This window comes from Drosophila mauritiana, chromosome X, assembly GCF_004382145.1.
Source record: "Drosophila mauritiana strain mau12 chromosome X, ASM438214v1, whole genome shotgun sequence".
NCBI lineage: Eukaryota > Metazoa > Arthropoda > Insecta > Diptera > Drosophilidae > Drosophila > Drosophila mauritiana.
This window is the reverse complement of record NC_046672.1, coordinates 19143246-19160718: the sequence shown is the minus strand read 5'-3', so window position 1 is coordinate 19160718 and position 17473 is coordinate 19143246. Positions and strand designations below refer to the sequence as shown.

The window sequence follows — 17473 nt, the reverse complement described above, 5'->3', positions numbered from 1 at the left end:
TATTTAATACATTTAGCGTCTGTGTCTATGTGAAAGCAGAAAATGAATATAAGGAATGTCAATCAAGTCAATCAATGATTGTTTGGGTATAGTTTGATTTGTTTTTAAACAGACGCACCTTATTGAAAACGTTATTAAAACGTTATTATTTTATAACAGCAATTAAACGCTTTTATATCCGAACAATCAGTCCGAAGATATATTTCTTCTATTATACCCAAAAGAAAAAATCAAGAAATGCCAGTAATTGTAGCTCCATTAATGAGCCGCACATTTTGGTGCTTTCTGTGAGTCAATCCGTGGTGTCGTCAAAAGAATATTAACAATCACGATTCCGCAGTAGAAAACTGTTTGACTTTTGGTTCAAAGTGACGCATGGTGTGGGCCAAAGTTTTTCCCTACTAGCGCCGTAAATATTTAGTCTGAGGAATTCAGATTGCGATGACTTTTTTATGGAGCACAGTAATATGACGGCAATTAGTGTGTATTCGTGGCTATGCCGTTTTGGGGGTTTCGCTAGTTGAAGTAGTCTAATCTAATTGCAAATATTTACCCAAGAAATCGTATGTAGTGAGAGCAACTAGCATGTATTAAATTTAAGAGTAGTACGAATTGGTTTATCAATTGATAGTTTTTTGTCCATCGAACTCCCGAAACTTCTAATCTTTTCGCCACAACACCAAATAAAACACAAATGTAATAATTTCGCAATGATATATTTGGTTTAAGATCTATGAAATTGCTATGAAATTGATTTTCATTTATTTAATCTATGTACGCTCGTATTTTGATTGGTGATAGCAGCTATGACTACGGGTTTCTTATCAAATGTTGGGGCAAATCCAGCGAATTGAAGTTCAACAAGTGGTTTGTTGTCGTTGTCAGCGTTAATTTACAAAACCAACTGCCTTGCGACTAGCGAATGACCTACAAGTTTCATCTGCACTGGCCAAGAATCGTAGTAACTAATAGCTGGAAACTTTCACCCAATCAGATGGAATAATATTTTGGTAGTTCCCGCGACAGGAACACAAACAAAAGTATCATAAGTACCAGCACGCTCCACGAGTATTTTTTTATTTTGTGTGTTTTCTGTTGTCTACTATGGGCAATAAAAACATCACGGGAAATTAAAACAAATAACGAAAAGCACGCAAACGGCGGAGATACTTTGACTTAAAATGACTTTAAATATGCGCGGCCCGCCCATCGAAACGAGTATTTGTTGAATTTGTTCGAAATCAAGAACCTGGCAAAAGTTAGCCAGTCATTGGCCCACAGCGAATTTTTGCCTTCCTATGTGGTGATGTCTCATCCCCATCATCATCATCCTCATCATCGCCATCGTGGTGAATGAAATGATAATGTATTCGATTTCCAAAAGCACGTACTACCTGCGTACACATGTACATACATATGTATATTCCATTCATATCCCTATGCACATATGTATGTATGTATTTTAGCACGTATTAATTCCGTCATAATTGCAGGGAATCGCTCTCGATTTGTTTGCCCATTTATCTCCGGCTGGAGCATTGTAATTGCTTTGGCCAACAGAGTGGCAATTGCCAATCGGACCAGCGAAACGCGAGTGGAGTGTGGAGTGCTCGCCAAACCGCAACCACCTGTTGTAAAAAAAAGGAGGCAGAGCACGCTGTTGCTCCCACAATGTCACTGCTACACGGCGAGAAAGCAGGGGGCACTTCTCTGCTATGGAATAATAATTTGTTTTACTGAGAGAACTGATCACATTTAACCACGAATGTATCTGATGTATCGTTTACATATTATATATGTATATTATTTCATAGTGCCGAATAGGTAGATATAGCAAGATATTCTACTATATATATAATTCACCCAATTAATTTCTCCAAGTGCAAGGTTAGGTGACAGGGGCGATAGGTTGCCGGAACGAACGACTTACTTGTCGTTTCCAAGGAGTTTTCATGTGGGGAGAACTAGTGGGAGTTGGTTGCGAGAGAGCGAGCGAGCCAGAGAGAGAGAGAGTGGGCTGCACAGTGGAGCAATGTTGTGAAACCGAAATAGTACCGTGAGTCAGATAATTAATTCGCTGGGCACTAGGTAACTTATTGATGGGACCCCGCAAGGATTGACAAATGATGGATGGCTGGCTGGCTCATTTCTAATTGATAAATGATCGAAAGCTTTTCTTTTCTTTAAGTTGATGGGGATTAAGGTAAATGGTTACATAATTACTTTATTGCAGTCGTAAAAATAGAAAATAGGATATACGGAATCCTTAAAACATTGCTGGCAGGGATAAAATCGTAATTGTTCTTTTATTTTTTTTTTTACGAGCGACCTAACGATCGTTAATTGTGGTTAACCCTAGAAAACCTCTTAGGGGTTGCTACGAGTGAGGGGATTCGTTACCTAATCTAGCCCTATACCAACCGAATTTTGCTACACAGTTAACTTGGGTTAGTCGCGAGTTCATTAATGTTTTAATGTTTTAAAGGGTCAAAATATGCAATAGTTATCAGGTATCAATTATAAATTCATTTACATATGTTTGTGCTCTGGCACACATTTTTATTTATTTGTAGTCATTAGCAGCGAAGTTAAAAATTGTTTTCTGTGTACGGGTATTTGTCTACCAACCAATTAGTGGCTACTGTCTACCTGGCCTGCGACCTTTGAACTTGCTGTGTGGCCGGCAAGTGGCAACAGTTGGTCGGCCATAGAGCGGCTCTACAAAGATCTCTTTTCCCTTACTCTCTGTCTCTCTTTCTCCCTCTCTCTGTTTGTAGCTCTCTTTTTCCCCATAAGATGATTTCTAAATGCAGAAAATGATTTTAATTAAATTTTTGTATTAATTTGAGCCAATTAATTTGGCTTTTTCCAAGATTAGTTAAGCATAATAATTTCTAATATATTTTTTATTAATTTATAAACGTGTTCAGCTCAAAGCTAAAAATAATATGTCAGAAAAAACCAATTTTTTTTCAGTGCAATGTGATCTCTGAGCGGATCTATTCTACAGTCCAAGTTCTACGTCGTCATCATGATGCTGTAAACATTCGCCAAATCACATCACAGCCCACTGTTGAGCCGGTCTTGTGCGAGTGCGAAAGAGAGGGGTCGGCCTGGCCAAGACAGAGAGACAGAGAAAGAGAGAGGTGGATAGAGAGGGATGGCTATTGCCCGGCAACTGCTAATTGGGATGGCTAAATGCTGCATTGCATCCTCTGCCGCGATTCCTGCTGCACTTACGGTGCATCGTCGTCTATCCTGGCGCTGCCCACGCACGAAGAGAGAAGTTCACACTCTTCCCGCCTTCCGCCGGCGGTACACGGTGAAAAAATTTGATTAATTACGGTTAATTACAAATTTGTAGCAGGGACTTTAAGCTAACGAATTTCAGAACAGAAATAATCATAAGCTTACTACGAACAATAAATAGTGAGTTGAGAATTAAAATTAAGATAATAGAAGAATGATATAAATTGTAATTATAGTTTTATATATGTAATGCTAATGCTTTACAACGTAATTATATGAACAAATAAGTTGGATGGGGGATTTGTTTCACTAAGTAATATATTAGTAATATATTTCAAAAAATTGTTATTATAAAATTTCTTGTCCGCATGCCAAGTATGTGAAGTATATGTGATCCATGATCAAGAGATTTGCATTCTTTCTTGCTCGCCCAATGCGAATTTCTCTCAGTGTACGGCCAGCTCTCTCCGACCATCTCGCTCTCGCTCCGCCGTTTTGCTTTGCCAGTGGCTTTGCTTTGCTTTGCTTTGGCGTAGAATGCTATAAAGCAGACCGCAGCCGTGGAACAGCAGCAAGTCGACTGCTGGCCGCGTAACAGTAAACACACCGCCGAGCGGACGTACACGGAGCGAAAGAAGGTGGCAGTTCCATGGAATCGAGCTACCACGAAAGAGTTATTGTCTGTTAGAAACACCAGCGCAGCAGCAGCAGCAGCAGTACAAATATTGTGTGCCGTCCGAAGAGAACAGCTGAGCCACACGCTGTTTTTTTAACGCTGTCCCGTTCTGCGGCACTTGCTGTTTGTTATCCGTAGCCGTCGTGTGTCGTCGTCGTATTTGAACTCTCTTTTTGTTACTGTGCATATATTTTTGAATTCTCTGTGCTGCACTCAGTGCACAGGGAAAAGTGTTAGAATTAGCAGATCATCAAGACATCTGCTAACCTGTGATTTCCAACACACCCGAAGGCAAATTGGCAACAAGTTACCACCGTAAGTCTCGTGTCGATCAACAAGTGAAGATGTTAGTTAAGTGCCAATAGAACCGAACAAGAATTTATTGAATTTGCAAATATAAAATATAAAAATATAAAAACGATAAAAACGCAACCATGCTATTGATTTAGGCGATGTGTGACTGTTATTTGTGATTCAATATAAGGTGATTTTGTGAAACTTTTGAACTATGCCCGCAACAAATGTAGCCCACTGTTCTGGGTGTAGGGGATTTTCAGAAGCTTTGTCTTTGGCCATAAACCGTAATTAGAAGGCATTAAAAACGTGTGATTTGAAAATTCGTGAATTAAGCCTTTTAGGATTGTTCTCTTCCTCTCTCTCGAGTGAGAGAGCCCAAATTGAGTTTATGAATTAGCTGTAGTTTCCATAATGGTTTCACATGGTACATATGTATGTACATATGCACATATGTATGTACCATCCAGTTGGGTGGGATCCGTCTAGTCCAACCCATAATCCCCTGCCCAGTCTGATCTGATCCCGGCACCAAATTGAGTTTTGCCAAAGGTTTCAGCATTTTTCATGTGCATTTTTTTCATCTAACCATCGACGGGGAGCAGAAAATGTTTACCAAATTGAATTACACATTTTTATGATGTGCTGGTGCCTTGCTCTGCCCCCTTCCTCCTTCCCCCTTCCCCACCGCCGCCTGTCAGGCCTCAGGTGCTGTCCTGAATCTGGATATCCGGGTGTCCGGGTGCCGAAGCCGGAATGGAAGGAGTCCACGTTTTCGAGAGCGGGAATGCATTTATGGCGCCGCCATTAGGGTGGACCAGTAAATTAGGTTAATTTTGGAAAGTAATCGAAAGCTTTAGCAGCGCCTTTTTTTTTGATGAATTAGAAAGAACTTGCATATTCTGGAATCAAGGCAGACTGTATTTTTCACACACAGTATGTCACATTTCAATATGTAAGTGCTGCATTAAATACATGTTGAACTTCTATATATATATATAGTAGTATAATAATCTATAATCTGTTTTGTAATCACGAGTAGCACTGCTTACTGCAACTGTTTGGTAAAAATACTTTGTAGGTCCTTTGGTCTACGCCCAAATGAGCATGAATGCAAAAGCCAACATAAACGGCTAATTATAAAAGTATCCCGATTTAACTCGAGGCCTGGCTTATAATGACCGATTATTTGATTAAAAGGCATCCGAACGCATTCAAGAGCAACCGAATATTGTTGGCCGTTGATGATAACCATTGTTGGTTGCCAAGGTTTCCATAGTATTTGCAGTTGGCTCACAAGCGAGCTGGCGAAATGCTGTCTGAAATTCCGACTTAACTCCCCACCAGATAGATAACCTGTTGCATTTTGCAATGGGGTAAACAAAGGAATCACCTGTGCGCCCCCACATTTTGGCCTTCGTATGGGAGCACATTCGAGCGCATTCATGTGGAAAATTGATGGTAAATTTCGCATTTAGTTTGATTCTCAATTGAATCAACAGATTCTAAGCCTGCTGCTTGTGCGATGATGATGATGATGATGATTACCGGCATGATGTATAATGTATAATAATGGTCTATCCACCCTCCGCAAAACTTGCAATGGACAAGGAGGCGGTGCAAAGGTCTATTAGTCCAGAATCTCAAGCGGCGATAAGCCAATCCAAAAAGGCAGACTGTTATATGCCAGATACTCGTAGATAGTTGGAGGGTTATTTCAATGAAAAGCTTTGAAATGCTACTTTGCCTTCTTCACAATGAATATTCAGAAAAGGAGAATTAACAAAGCAATATGATTATGATGATATTATATCAACAGTTTGTTTATCAACATTCAGGTGTGTGCACTAATTTCTTGCCGCCAAAAGCAAGGCCAATCAATAAGTTATGCAGATAAGTATTTGGTTTATAACCATGCATTTGCATTATTGAATTGTCATTTTTTATCTTAGTGAACCTCCTCCTCCGCCTCCTCCTCCTCGTAGATCGTGTGTCAGCCACTTGTCTTGTTTGACAGCACACCCAAGTGGCATTAGCATTTGGGGATTGAAACTGGAACCATTGGCCAGTTTGCCCAACAGAATTTCTGGGATTGGTTTTGGGTTTCTCCAGTGCACCGCAGTGCACTCCTCTCGGGCCCTCGGAGCACTTCAGTTCACGGAAGGCACCACTTGGTGGGAGTCGGGTTGAAGTACGTGAGTTTATTTGGCTGAACACAAAAATCAGAGACTCGAGCAACACACACACTCAAGACCGAAAAACAAAAAACAAAATTAAACAAAAAACATAATAAAATAAAAGAAGTGAAGTGAAGGCGAGGAGCGGAGGGGAGAGGTGCCTAGGAATGGTCTGAAATGTGCATTAAACGCTTTGCATAGGAAAGCGACATGGACATGGTATGGGGATTGCGCCGGAGATTGACATTCCCATTCCCATTCCCATTCCCGTTCCTATTCCTATTCCATTGGGCTACCCACTCCTATTACCATTTCCCATTCCCAATCCCTACTATACCATTTTCACTTCGAGAATCGCAGAGAACACACACAAAACACACATGTGAGAATGTGCCGGGTGTTGGGATTATTTTGTGGCCGGGTGAGGGGCCTTCGCTTCAGGCCTTCGGGCAATAACAATCATTCGAAATGCGCCTTAAAATAGCAAGCACCGAACACGTTGCTCATAATCTCCGATGCAATTGAGTGCTGGCAGCCAGCACATGAATGATAACTTTGTCCAGGCCCACTGGAGTATTAATAGCCATTTCTAGTCCCTATTGAAAGCGAGCATGACGCCCGCTGCCATGCCAACCAGCAGCCCCATTGAGCTCCTCCTGCCATTACCCGACCATCATCGCCCGACCCTGCAGAACCAACAACAACAAGGCCGAAAAAGCGTCTAAGCCACAGTCCAACTTCAGTTGGTTGTTGTCGCCACCAGGTGTCAATGCTTTAAGTTATGTTTTGCATCTCCAAACACATCAACACCGCCAACCAAGCAACACCGCCACCATTTGCACTTGTTGCACTTGCACTAATTAGCAGCGAGAACTTTTTCTAGCACAGCAAAGCCCACCCAAAACCGACACCCAACCATTTGTTCGAGTTAGCGAGGTTCAACTGTATGGCTTGGTGCCCGAGATTGGTTCCCACTCAGCTGGGCTTGGGTCTTATGCATTCTGCAGTTTGCTTTACACCACAAGAGCTCCACGAAAGTAGCAGGCGCCAACAACTCGGGGATCGGAAGGAAGACCACAGATTCTGTGGAACGCAACCAGGGGGTCTTTATTGCAGTTTACGATGATGATTCGATGCGTTTATATTACCGAAATAAACCCTAATTGGACACCTTGATGCTGCAAAAGGCAGCACGCATTTGTGCCGGACTTTCCTCCCATCCTCCCATCGACGTTGATCTCTAAAAAAACCGGTTTCAGCCTTATATGCATACAAATCACTTCCGCTAAACAACGATTTCAGCGTCATTATAGCGTCAAACACCGAGTACGCCCCTAAAAACGAGAGTTTGGCATATTTGTGCATACAAATAACCGTTTTGAACGAGGAACTATTTTAGTTAAACACGCCAGGAACCTGATAATACGTATATTTAACTACAGATCCCATGAATATTCTCAGCCAACAAAGAAATGACTTCCGAAACAAATAATTAAATAAAAAGTATTCTATGGAACTCTATTGTTTTGATAGCCAGCGTACTGCGTCGATATAAAAAACTTAATATTTCCTCTTACACGTTTTCTAGACTAGGCACTCAACTTGAAAGCGCTGTGGAATTATTTGTTTTCGCCTCCCTCGAATACTAAATCATTTAATAATGTTCCCCAATCAGATCAAAGCGGAATCCGTTCCCATTGTAATCTTCTGAAGAGAGCTAAGCTCTTTGGGCAGCAATCTCATTGATAGATGGATGGATGGATGATATCTCCATATAGTATATCCATATCCACACCAGTGGGTGATTATAATAATATTATTTACGACCAAGCGTTCAGTTCGCAAGTCCAATGATTCCCTCCCTCTCCCCCTTCACAAACTTTAAGTTCACCTCCAACCAGATTGTACATACATATATATGTTTGTTCTCTTATTTGATCAGCTGAAAGTTGGGCGTTCTCTTACTTTTCTCATTAGCAGCGAATCAATTACGCGCGTATCGCTGGGCTTTAATCAATTCTCATTGACACAATTCAATTGAAGCGTTTGCTTGTGAAATAAAACGATCTGAGCGCCAATTCGTTGACGCCTCTCATGTACTCACATACCCATACTGTATGTTGTGAATGAATACTCACATACTCATCTACTCATATGTTGTATATACGATTCGATTCCGTTTATTACACCACAAAGCAAACCGATTAATCTCAATTAGGGGCCAATTGGCTGAGCGAAAACGCTGGAGAAAACTTCCGTTGCGTGTGGAAGCACTTGGAGAAAATCTAGTTAGTTAGAACGAATAAGTGATCGTAATGGTGTGAATCCATTCACACTTCAACTAATATATCTCTACATACTCTACATCTCTTCTATAATATGATATCGTATTTATATATAAAAATAAATGATTGTATAAATGGCATCCTTAAGATACCCATGTTTTATGCTAGCTCCTGATAACACACTGATATCTCTTTCTCTGAGTGTATCAATGGGTAGCTTGTTGGATAGTTGTTCGCCCATTAGCTGCACCTGTTCTACACGCTCGCTCCTTGTGTTTTTTGTTCCGTCTGTGTGCCTGAGTGGTGGGCATGTCGTGAACTTGAGAAAGTACAAGTGTTTCCACCATTTGTTCTCCGGCTCCGCTTCGTCCCGCCCAGAGATAACCGGCGATCGGCCTAATCAATAGTGCCGCCATCGGGGCCCTATCTATCTATCTTTCTATCTTGCCGAGCGAGTGACTCATCCTCAGGGCCGACCGTTCGCCATTCGGCTGCGATAAGGCTTAGAGTTTGGTAGGCCCGTTAATTGGTGCACAGAGAGAAACGAAGTCATTGGTGCAGAGCTCTTCACTTGAGGCCTTAACCTTAAGGTTAATCTTTGATCTCAGATCACATCATGGCGGATTTGGAATCTTTGGAAAACCCCATTTACCGATTCGGACTTGAAACGAAGATTATTCGGGTTTTCGAACTGCGTTTTTTATGCTTTAATCTGCCAATTTTTGCGTTATCTTATCACATAATGGCATGGTCGTAGAACTACCAATTTTCCCGTTTGCTTTCAACGTGTTCGCATGCAAGTCCCTAGACAGACAGATTCGCAGACAGGCAGATTCGTAAATAGCACGTGCTTTTCAACTGTGTTATCACAGGCACCCACAGGCACTGGTATCCGCATCGATTCTTATCTGGCCAATGCGAAAAGTATTTGCCAATCCTTGGGCGCATTCGGTTCCTTTGTCTGATCGCCTAAGCGAATACGCGGCTTTCCATTCGTTGGGGCCCGGTCTTATCGTACAAAAGATAACGCCATTCAACGGCAATAAGCCCAGCGAATCCCTTGTTTATTGACTTCTGCTTCTTCTTCACCGGACCTCCTCATTAAAATGCAAAATTATAGGCACAAGCGTCTTATCGATGAACGGGTTATCCAAAAATAGGACTCAACCATCCAGTCAAATTGTGATTTGTATTTTATTGCATGTTGACAAATCGAAGTGGGGAAGGGGGTTTAAAAAAAAAAATTAAATAAAAAAAAATAACGGTGAAATAACCAATTGTCCCCAACTAACCAACCAAACAGCCAGCACTTACCAACTTTATCATAGCATGAGTATTTGTTTTTCCACACAAAATTGTTGCCCATGCGGCATGACGGCGCAAAATACAATGTCATGTATAAGAAAACATCGACGACAAATTGCGGAAACCACTCGGCACATGCCCCACCGATCCCGAAGACCCAAAAACCGGAATATGGTGGATCGGTGGATCGATGGATCGCTGGATCGCTGGATCGTCCGATCTCTCGATCGCTCCGACATGCTCGATATTCCGACAACTCAGAGCGAAAGTATCGCCTCCAATGCTCTCACGAGGAATATGGAATATGGAATGTCATGCGATGAGTTTGCAAGTACAGTGTAGCAAACTAGTCGAGTGTTTGTTTCTAATCACTTCTAGTCGATATGTTAATAATGTAGTGGTTGGTTTAATATCAATGTTATCGCATTGAAACTCTTGCAGTACATGAAATTGAACACGACTAACTTGCGTTTTGCTAACGCTTCTAACGCATTGCTAAAGACTCCAGTTTGTCTAAAAGGTGTCTAAAAGTAGGCAACATCTTTAGATATTTTTGCTACTAAATCAAGTAAGAATGTTAGAAGTTAGATTTTTATGCTGAATACCTAAGAGTTCTGCTTAAAAATCTCGCTTATGCCACGAACGAACTTATTTGTGTAAATACATAATTCCTTTAAAACTGGATTGCTTATATATTAACTTCCGTAGAAATGATAACACAATCAATCCCTCTTAACTTAAGCATATTCCTTACCCCATCCTGTTTAGATGGCCAGACTCTCATCCAGCTTTTCTCAGTTGATCGATGGCTTGGGACTTAAAGTCTGCTAAGTGCCATCGTCGGGGGTTTTGTACTTCTGGTTCTACCCCTCGATCCCTCGATCCCTCCATCCCAGACCTGGTTTCAGACTGACTGCGTCAGCGGGCGGGCGTCAATTTATGGCACGCTTCGATGAAGTTCCATGGCTGATGATGGCGATGATGATGGGACGGGTCTTCCGGGGCAGCACTGTCTGAATGAAGACATATCCCCAGTGCACCAGCTGTACTCGTCCCCGCATTATCGATGCATAAATAAACGAGATGCCGAGGTTGTGCGATCCACACGATCCACGATCCGCGATCCGGCGAGCTCTGCTTTTATTTTTACAACTTGTCCTTTGATTATCGCAAGAACCGAACGATGACAACGATGGTGTCTCGCATTGCCGCATTTTGATGGTCCGGTCTGGCGGCTTTCGCACTCCGCTCCAATCACCAATCAGCAATCTCCGATCTCCGATCTGCAATCATTGCGCCAATGCAAAGCACACACCCGCTAAGTGATTTCCCTTCGAGATCACCAAATTGCATCAGTTTTTAGCGGGACAGGTAGAGCGTGCCTTGCATAACCAAGCTCCATGTTGTGAGTCGCACCCATGATGATGGAAAATCAAAAAAAAAATAGAACTATCTATACGATGGAGCCCCACTCGATCGAGTGGTCTATCGACCCCGCCCCGTTCATAAATGCCTATGACTGTCATATAATAATGACTCCGGCAATTCAGCTATCTCCTGCGATCCCAATTAGCAATTAGAGCATTATCTCCCCCGCCACCCGTTACCGCGGCAAAGAGTCGTTGAAGGTGTGTCGCCGATTCAACTGATACTGCCGATGGAGTCTGATACCTTGTAATTTGGAAAATCGCCGGATGGGCATATGTTGTCCCAAGTGATGTGCATTTGTAGATTCGTTAGATATTATATGGCATTGGTATGGGTTGAGCATTTAGCGCCTGCTTAGAACTTATAACGCGTTGTGAGAGAGCTCTCGGGAAAAATAGGTGTTACCTAATGAAAAGTGTGGATTTACTCAGCACTTTGCACTTTAAAGTGGTGGGAAATCGTAGTCAAACACTAAGACTCCTCACGTTCTTTAAGTTCCCAAGTACCACAAATTAAGTGCATAAATACAGCGCTTAATAGTTGTAAGTAGTTAAATCCCATGCAAGTTTGGATATGGGTTAACCTGCAAGGTTGCTAATCTCTGCTGTTTTGATGCGAGCACCAACTAATTTCCTCGAAAAATGTGACATTTGCTTATCATTTAGCCTTGTATGTACGTATCTAATTAGCACACTATCGAGTAGGTCATTAGTCGCATTATAGGAGGTTGTCTACAGCGCAATATTCCTACTCCTTAAATGCTAAAAATCAGTGAATAGTAGGCCCTGTATGTTCTGCCTTGAGCGACAAAAAGGCCTGAACTAAAAAAAGAAACGACACAGGCAGTGCCATTAATCAACGTCTTTGCACTTTCAGGATCAAATCTCGCCACAATGGAAAAATCCAGCTTAACGGAGAAGAATCACACCCAAGTGTACAATGACACAACGAAGCCAAAGAAGCCCAAGCGTCGCGACAAGAGCGATCTGGGTCCGGATTTTGTGGCGCCCGACGGGGGATGGGGCTGGGTGGTCTGTCTGGCAGCCGGTTTGAATAACGTGAGTGATATAGCGTGGCCGAGTTGGAGCAGTCTGGATGGGGCATAATAATCTCCCTATCCACCCATTCCCGCACAGTTCTTCCTTTTCCCGGCTCTGCAGCAGTATGGCCTGATCTACAGGGTGCGGATGCAATCCCTGGGCTTCGATGCCAAGCAAACCACGACCATTGTGAACGTGGTGATGGCAATCTCCTCGCTAGTGGGTGAGTTTCACCAGGCCAACGCTCCATCGATTATGCATTTGCTGATATATACATCTCATTCTCTTGTCCATAGGCATTGTCAATGGCGCCATGTTCCGGCGGTTCACATTCCGTCAGGTTGCCCTGACCGGCACCATTCTGGCCTTCCTGGGCATCTTCTTGTCGGCCTTTTGCACCACCTTCTGGCAGTATATCATCTGTCTGTCGGCGATATTTGGTATCGGCTTGGGTCTTGCCATGGCCGCCACCTCTCTGGCGGTCAATACGTACTTCAAGCTGAAGCGGCGTCGTGCCACTGGTTTCTCGTGGACGATCACTGGCCTGGGTCCCATATTCTTTCCGCAGGTGTCCACCATCCTGCTGGGCTACTATGGAGCCCAGGGCACTATTCTGATCTACGCTGGAATCGCCATGAATGCCATTCTCTGCGCTTTGACCCTGCAACCCGTGCTTTGGCATGTGAAGAAGCCCGAAAAACCGGTTCCCAGTATAATCGAAGGGATTCCCGAGACGGAGAAGCTGCAACCAGAACTTTTGGAGGCCAATGGCAATCTGTTGTCGCCCAGCAATGATCCGTGGAAGGATTACGAGTGCAAGTACTGTCAGTATCAGAAACGTTCAAAGCGAGGCCTTTTCTCGTCCCAATACCTCTTCAATGTCGATGATCCCGAGAGGCCGGGGTACGAGATCACCGAGCCAGGAACTCCCATGTTGGCCCGTGCCAATGACGGTTGGTTTGGATCGAAGCTCTCCCTGACCTCGGAGAGCGCGGGCGGAGCTCGCTCTCGCACTCGTCAGGCTCTGATGCGTCAGGTTTCATCCAGAAGTCGTGAGAATCTCGATAGACTGGAACAAAATCGCCATGACCAGGCTCCAGACACTCCATCCGCTGCGCCCTTGTACAAGCCAAACTACTTCAATCGCGAGCGCGAGGACCTCGATCGCTATGCCAGCAAGACGAGCGTCTATTCTCGGCCTGGTCAGGATGAGCTCCTGCGCTGCACCTGTGCAGAGGACAAGGCACTGCTGCAAAAGACCGCCGAGTCGCTACACGTGGACCTGCTCAATAATTTGGCCGACGACGTTGCCGAGGAGGAGGCCAAGAAGCGCATGACCTTCTTCCAGAAGGTGAGCAAGTTCTTCGATCTGGATCTTCTGCGGGACTTCACATTTGTCAACCTGGCCGTTGGCATGAGCATCATGATGTTCGGCGAGATGAACTTCTCGGTGCTGACCCCATTCATCCTGAACAGCTTTGGGTACACGGATACACAGATCTCGCTGGTGATGTCGCTGCTGGCCTGCATGGATATATCGGTGAGGTTCCTCGCTCCGCTCGCCTTGGAGAAGGTGAAGCTGGATAACCGTGTGCTGTTTGCCTTCGGCATCCTGTGCATCGCCGTGGGCCGCGTGGTGGTGGCCTTTACCGACTCCTACGAGGTCATGATCGGCGTCTTCCTGCTGATCGGCTTCGGCAAGGCATTCCGCACCATCTTCTCACCTCTGATAATACCCAGTTACGTTCCGCTCAACCGCTTGCCAGCTGCATCTGGTCTGCAGCTCATCTTCAACACCATATTCTCGTTTGCCATGGGCCCAATTCTTGGTGAGTTTAATGGTGGTTATATTGTGTGTGAAACGTAATAATCATTACTATTTTCCTTAAAGGTATCTTGACGGAGGCCTACGGTTATGCAGCCACCATCCATACCATCAATGCACTCACCCTCTTGGCCTTACTCCTTTGGCTAACTGAGTCCGTGGTGCGCCGCATTTTGGGTAAACCCTCGCAAGGATTGGGCCAATAGAAGCCGCATTCATACTAATCCGAATTGAAATTGCGACGAGTGGGAGCTCAAAACCTTCGTCGGAACTGAACTACTTGCATATGTCCATCCCAGTGTGCGAGATCATGGCTAACTTGGAGCTGTAGACATAACCTAGTCCATAATTCCCGGTCGATGTGTGCGAATAGTATTACTTGAGCGTAAAGATACCTAAGAAACATATCTCTTAACTAGCTCATAATCACCCATCGCTACATAAATTTACGGTCCATTTTTTTTTTAGCTTTTGATACTCGTACTATAATAATTGAATGTACTTAGTGATACGTTATAAGTGTAATAATATTGTTCCGCAGTTGATAAAGAAATATATATATGTATATTAGTTAGAAAAAAGTATCGAAATTGTGCAAAAGTTAATACACTATTGGTTAAGTGACTTAATTGAAATACACCATGGTTTGAACATGTGAGTCAGCATATTTATAAAATGGAAAGTTGAACTACTTTTTGTGTACTTCGTTTATGCATAAATGTAGTGATTAGAGGGTAGGATTAAGGGCATTATTAAGGCATATCTCAACGTTTGGGGATGATTTTAAAGAGTTCATACTACATTTAGTATGCATTTTACTCAAAGATTACTTAGAAGAAATAAATATTTATCAGATGTTCGAGGGCTTGTTCAATATTCGTCAAGGTTTTAATTAATATATAAATAAAATCTCAAGTTGGTTTTGTTCTATATGTGCAAATGCGGCTTGTTGAACTAGCTTATTAAGATCACTTAAAATCTTTGTGTATGTAAATGTAAAAACTTTGAGAAACTAAATAGTTAAAGTCGATGTTTTCCACTTGAGAACGATTTAATTAAGTTAATAAAATTCATTTGCCCGTTGGTAAACATTTTTATTTGCATATAAAGCGTAACAATAAACCAATAAATAGATAAGTAAATATTGTGCACGTTTCTGGTTCGGCATTGAATATTTAAAATGTATGTTATTGTTGTGGAAATACGAAATAAATGCAAGCATATTCGTTTGACTTTATTTGTTACCAATTCATTTATTAGGCGAAACGAGGTTAAATAATTTTATTGCAACTTCGAAATTTCCCCTAAAAGTAGGCTTGCAAATTGTTAGCTTGCCATGTTTTGCACCATTAGCAACAATTATTTATATATTTAACAACTTTTAAACTCAAGACTGCACTTTAAATTTATCTGAAACACACTTGGCATACACTAAAAATTATATATTTTTTATGGGAAAAAGGACTTCTTAAAACCATATCCGTTTTTAGGGTTACAGAAAAGGCGAGTATAAAATGAAACATCTTTTAGGGTTTGTTTTTCAGTTTCAACGTTTTATTTATACATTTAATGACGTTCGGAAAGATGCATTTGCCAGAATTTTAGAATTTTAGTTGCGCAATTCGAACTAAACGTGCTTTTCCATTGAATTTTGAATATTTCGCAACCAAATAATTACACTTAGTTGCGTAATTTGTCAAATTTAACATATAGTTTATTGCCATAAATGTCTTTAGTTCGTTAAAAATCTTCTAAAATCGTTAACAATATTCTTAACCTTTCAAACGGAATTAAAAATCAGTATGCGTGTCGGTAACTTTAAGTGTGTGAATTTGCCTGTTTTCCGCCATGCGAAGCTTCACTGTGCGCCGCATTTTATAACATCTGCGACATCCGCCAGTCCGTCGATTCTAAAATTCGAATACGGAGCTTATCTCTGGCGGTGGGGGCAGGTCTCAAATACTATACATATATTCCCCGATTATATGGCCATGTCGTGGACATCGTCACTTGGACGACAAGTAACTGCTGTTGCCGCTGTTTTATTTGCGGGTCGACACACCCACCTTGGTCTTTGTACCCCGGTGGCAAGTATCGAAATGAAAAGTGGAGAATGCCAAATTCCAGGTAATCTAGCTATCGGCGAATTGTAAATGGCACAAACGAACAAATTCGCATTCTGACCACTCCAGCTGGACGAGGAGCAAAGGTTGTAGACGCCCCCCAATCTTTATTGGCACAAATATCGATATCGATATATCGAAGCGATTTCGTTGTTTTCCAGTCAATATCACAAGTTAATCATTCGATGCTCCTGCAGGGTACGGTATGTTATCCCTAAGGTCATCGGACAGAAAAATATGAATTAGTTCGCAAGTCTATTTTTAGCACTTGACACTGATAATCGGACAGATGTCAGAGCAGAAGATCCCAGATACCCCGACGAAATAATCCCAATCCGAGCAGAACCTTTCACTTAGCGCGCCCAGTCCTCGATCTGGTCATCACCGTCATGCGTCACGGGCTCCAACGACCTTGAAGTCAAATGCAAACTGCTCATATACATACATATGTACCTAGTGGGACTCCTGGTCAGAGTCTGGTCTCCGTGCCAGTTCCAGTTACAGTGACAACCTGTCAGCTTCGGGCCAAAACCAAGGACTTAACACGCCTGTCACTTGCCGGCCAACTATGCGCACTTCCTGTAGGCAAAGTCTGCTGGGAGACGCAAGACGCACAGTGGGCTGTGTGCTGGTGAAAAGGAACTGTAATTATATCCTGTTCCATTTTGTCGTGATATTCAAAACATTCATCTCATATCTCAAACAAAAGTTTGAATTGAAAAGAAGTTGCCTTATGTAAGTAACGAGTGGTTTGAAGTTAGGAAATTTTTTTATTGTTTTGACCTAGAGCTAAACGTTTTATTCGAAGCCAAGGCTAGAAAACATATAGCATTAGTTCAAGATCATAAAAAAGCCATTCTAATTGGCCTAGAAACCGTGATCATAGAGCAACACCAAACTTTTGCACCAAAGCTGTGTCTATCATCGTTTGCTCGCTTTAAATGAAAATGGCTAATTCGGCTGGCACTCGTGGAAATTGCGTTTTCCAATTAATCAAATCACACTTTGCCCCAGGGTGGCGTTGGCGGTCGATGGCAAAATCAAATTCTAATCGTCGACGCTATCATAATG

The 17473-nt window shown here is 42.5% G+C and overlaps 1 protein-coding gene across 1 annotated transcript; it reads left to right on the top strand.

The window, feature by feature from the left end:
- The first annotated feature begins 3820 nt into the window (after window positions 1-3820).
- LOC117147769 lies at window positions 3821-14930 on the top strand. Its single transcript, XM_033314804.1, has 5 exons — window positions 3821-4240; window positions 12291-12472; window positions 12551-12677; window positions 12751-14283; window positions 14346-14930. Exons 2-5 carry the CDS (start codon window positions 12308-12310, stop codon window positions 14483-14485), a joined length of 1965 nt encoding a protein of 654 aa, XP_033170695.1. The 5' UTR covers window positions 3821-4240; window positions 12291-12307; the 3' UTR covers window positions 14486-14930.
- The last annotated feature ends 2543 nt before the right edge of the window (window positions 14931-17473 follow it).

What these genes read in the sequence shown, in the direction of transcription:
- LOC117147769 (XM_033314804.1), top strand. Translation starts at nt 12,308, where the DNA reads ATGGAAAAATCCAGCTTAACGGAGAAGAATCACACCCAAGTGTACAAT. An exon ending in TGGCAGCCGGTTTGAATAAC is followed by an intron (nt 12,473 to 12,550) that starts GTGAGTGATATA and finishes ATTCCCGCACAG; the next exon opens with TTCTTCCTTTTCCCGGCTCT. An exon ending in GGCAATCTCCTCGCTAGTGG is followed by an intron (nt 12,678 to 12,750) that starts GTGAGTTTCACC and finishes TCTTGTCCATAG; the next exon opens with GCATTGTCAATGGCGCCATG.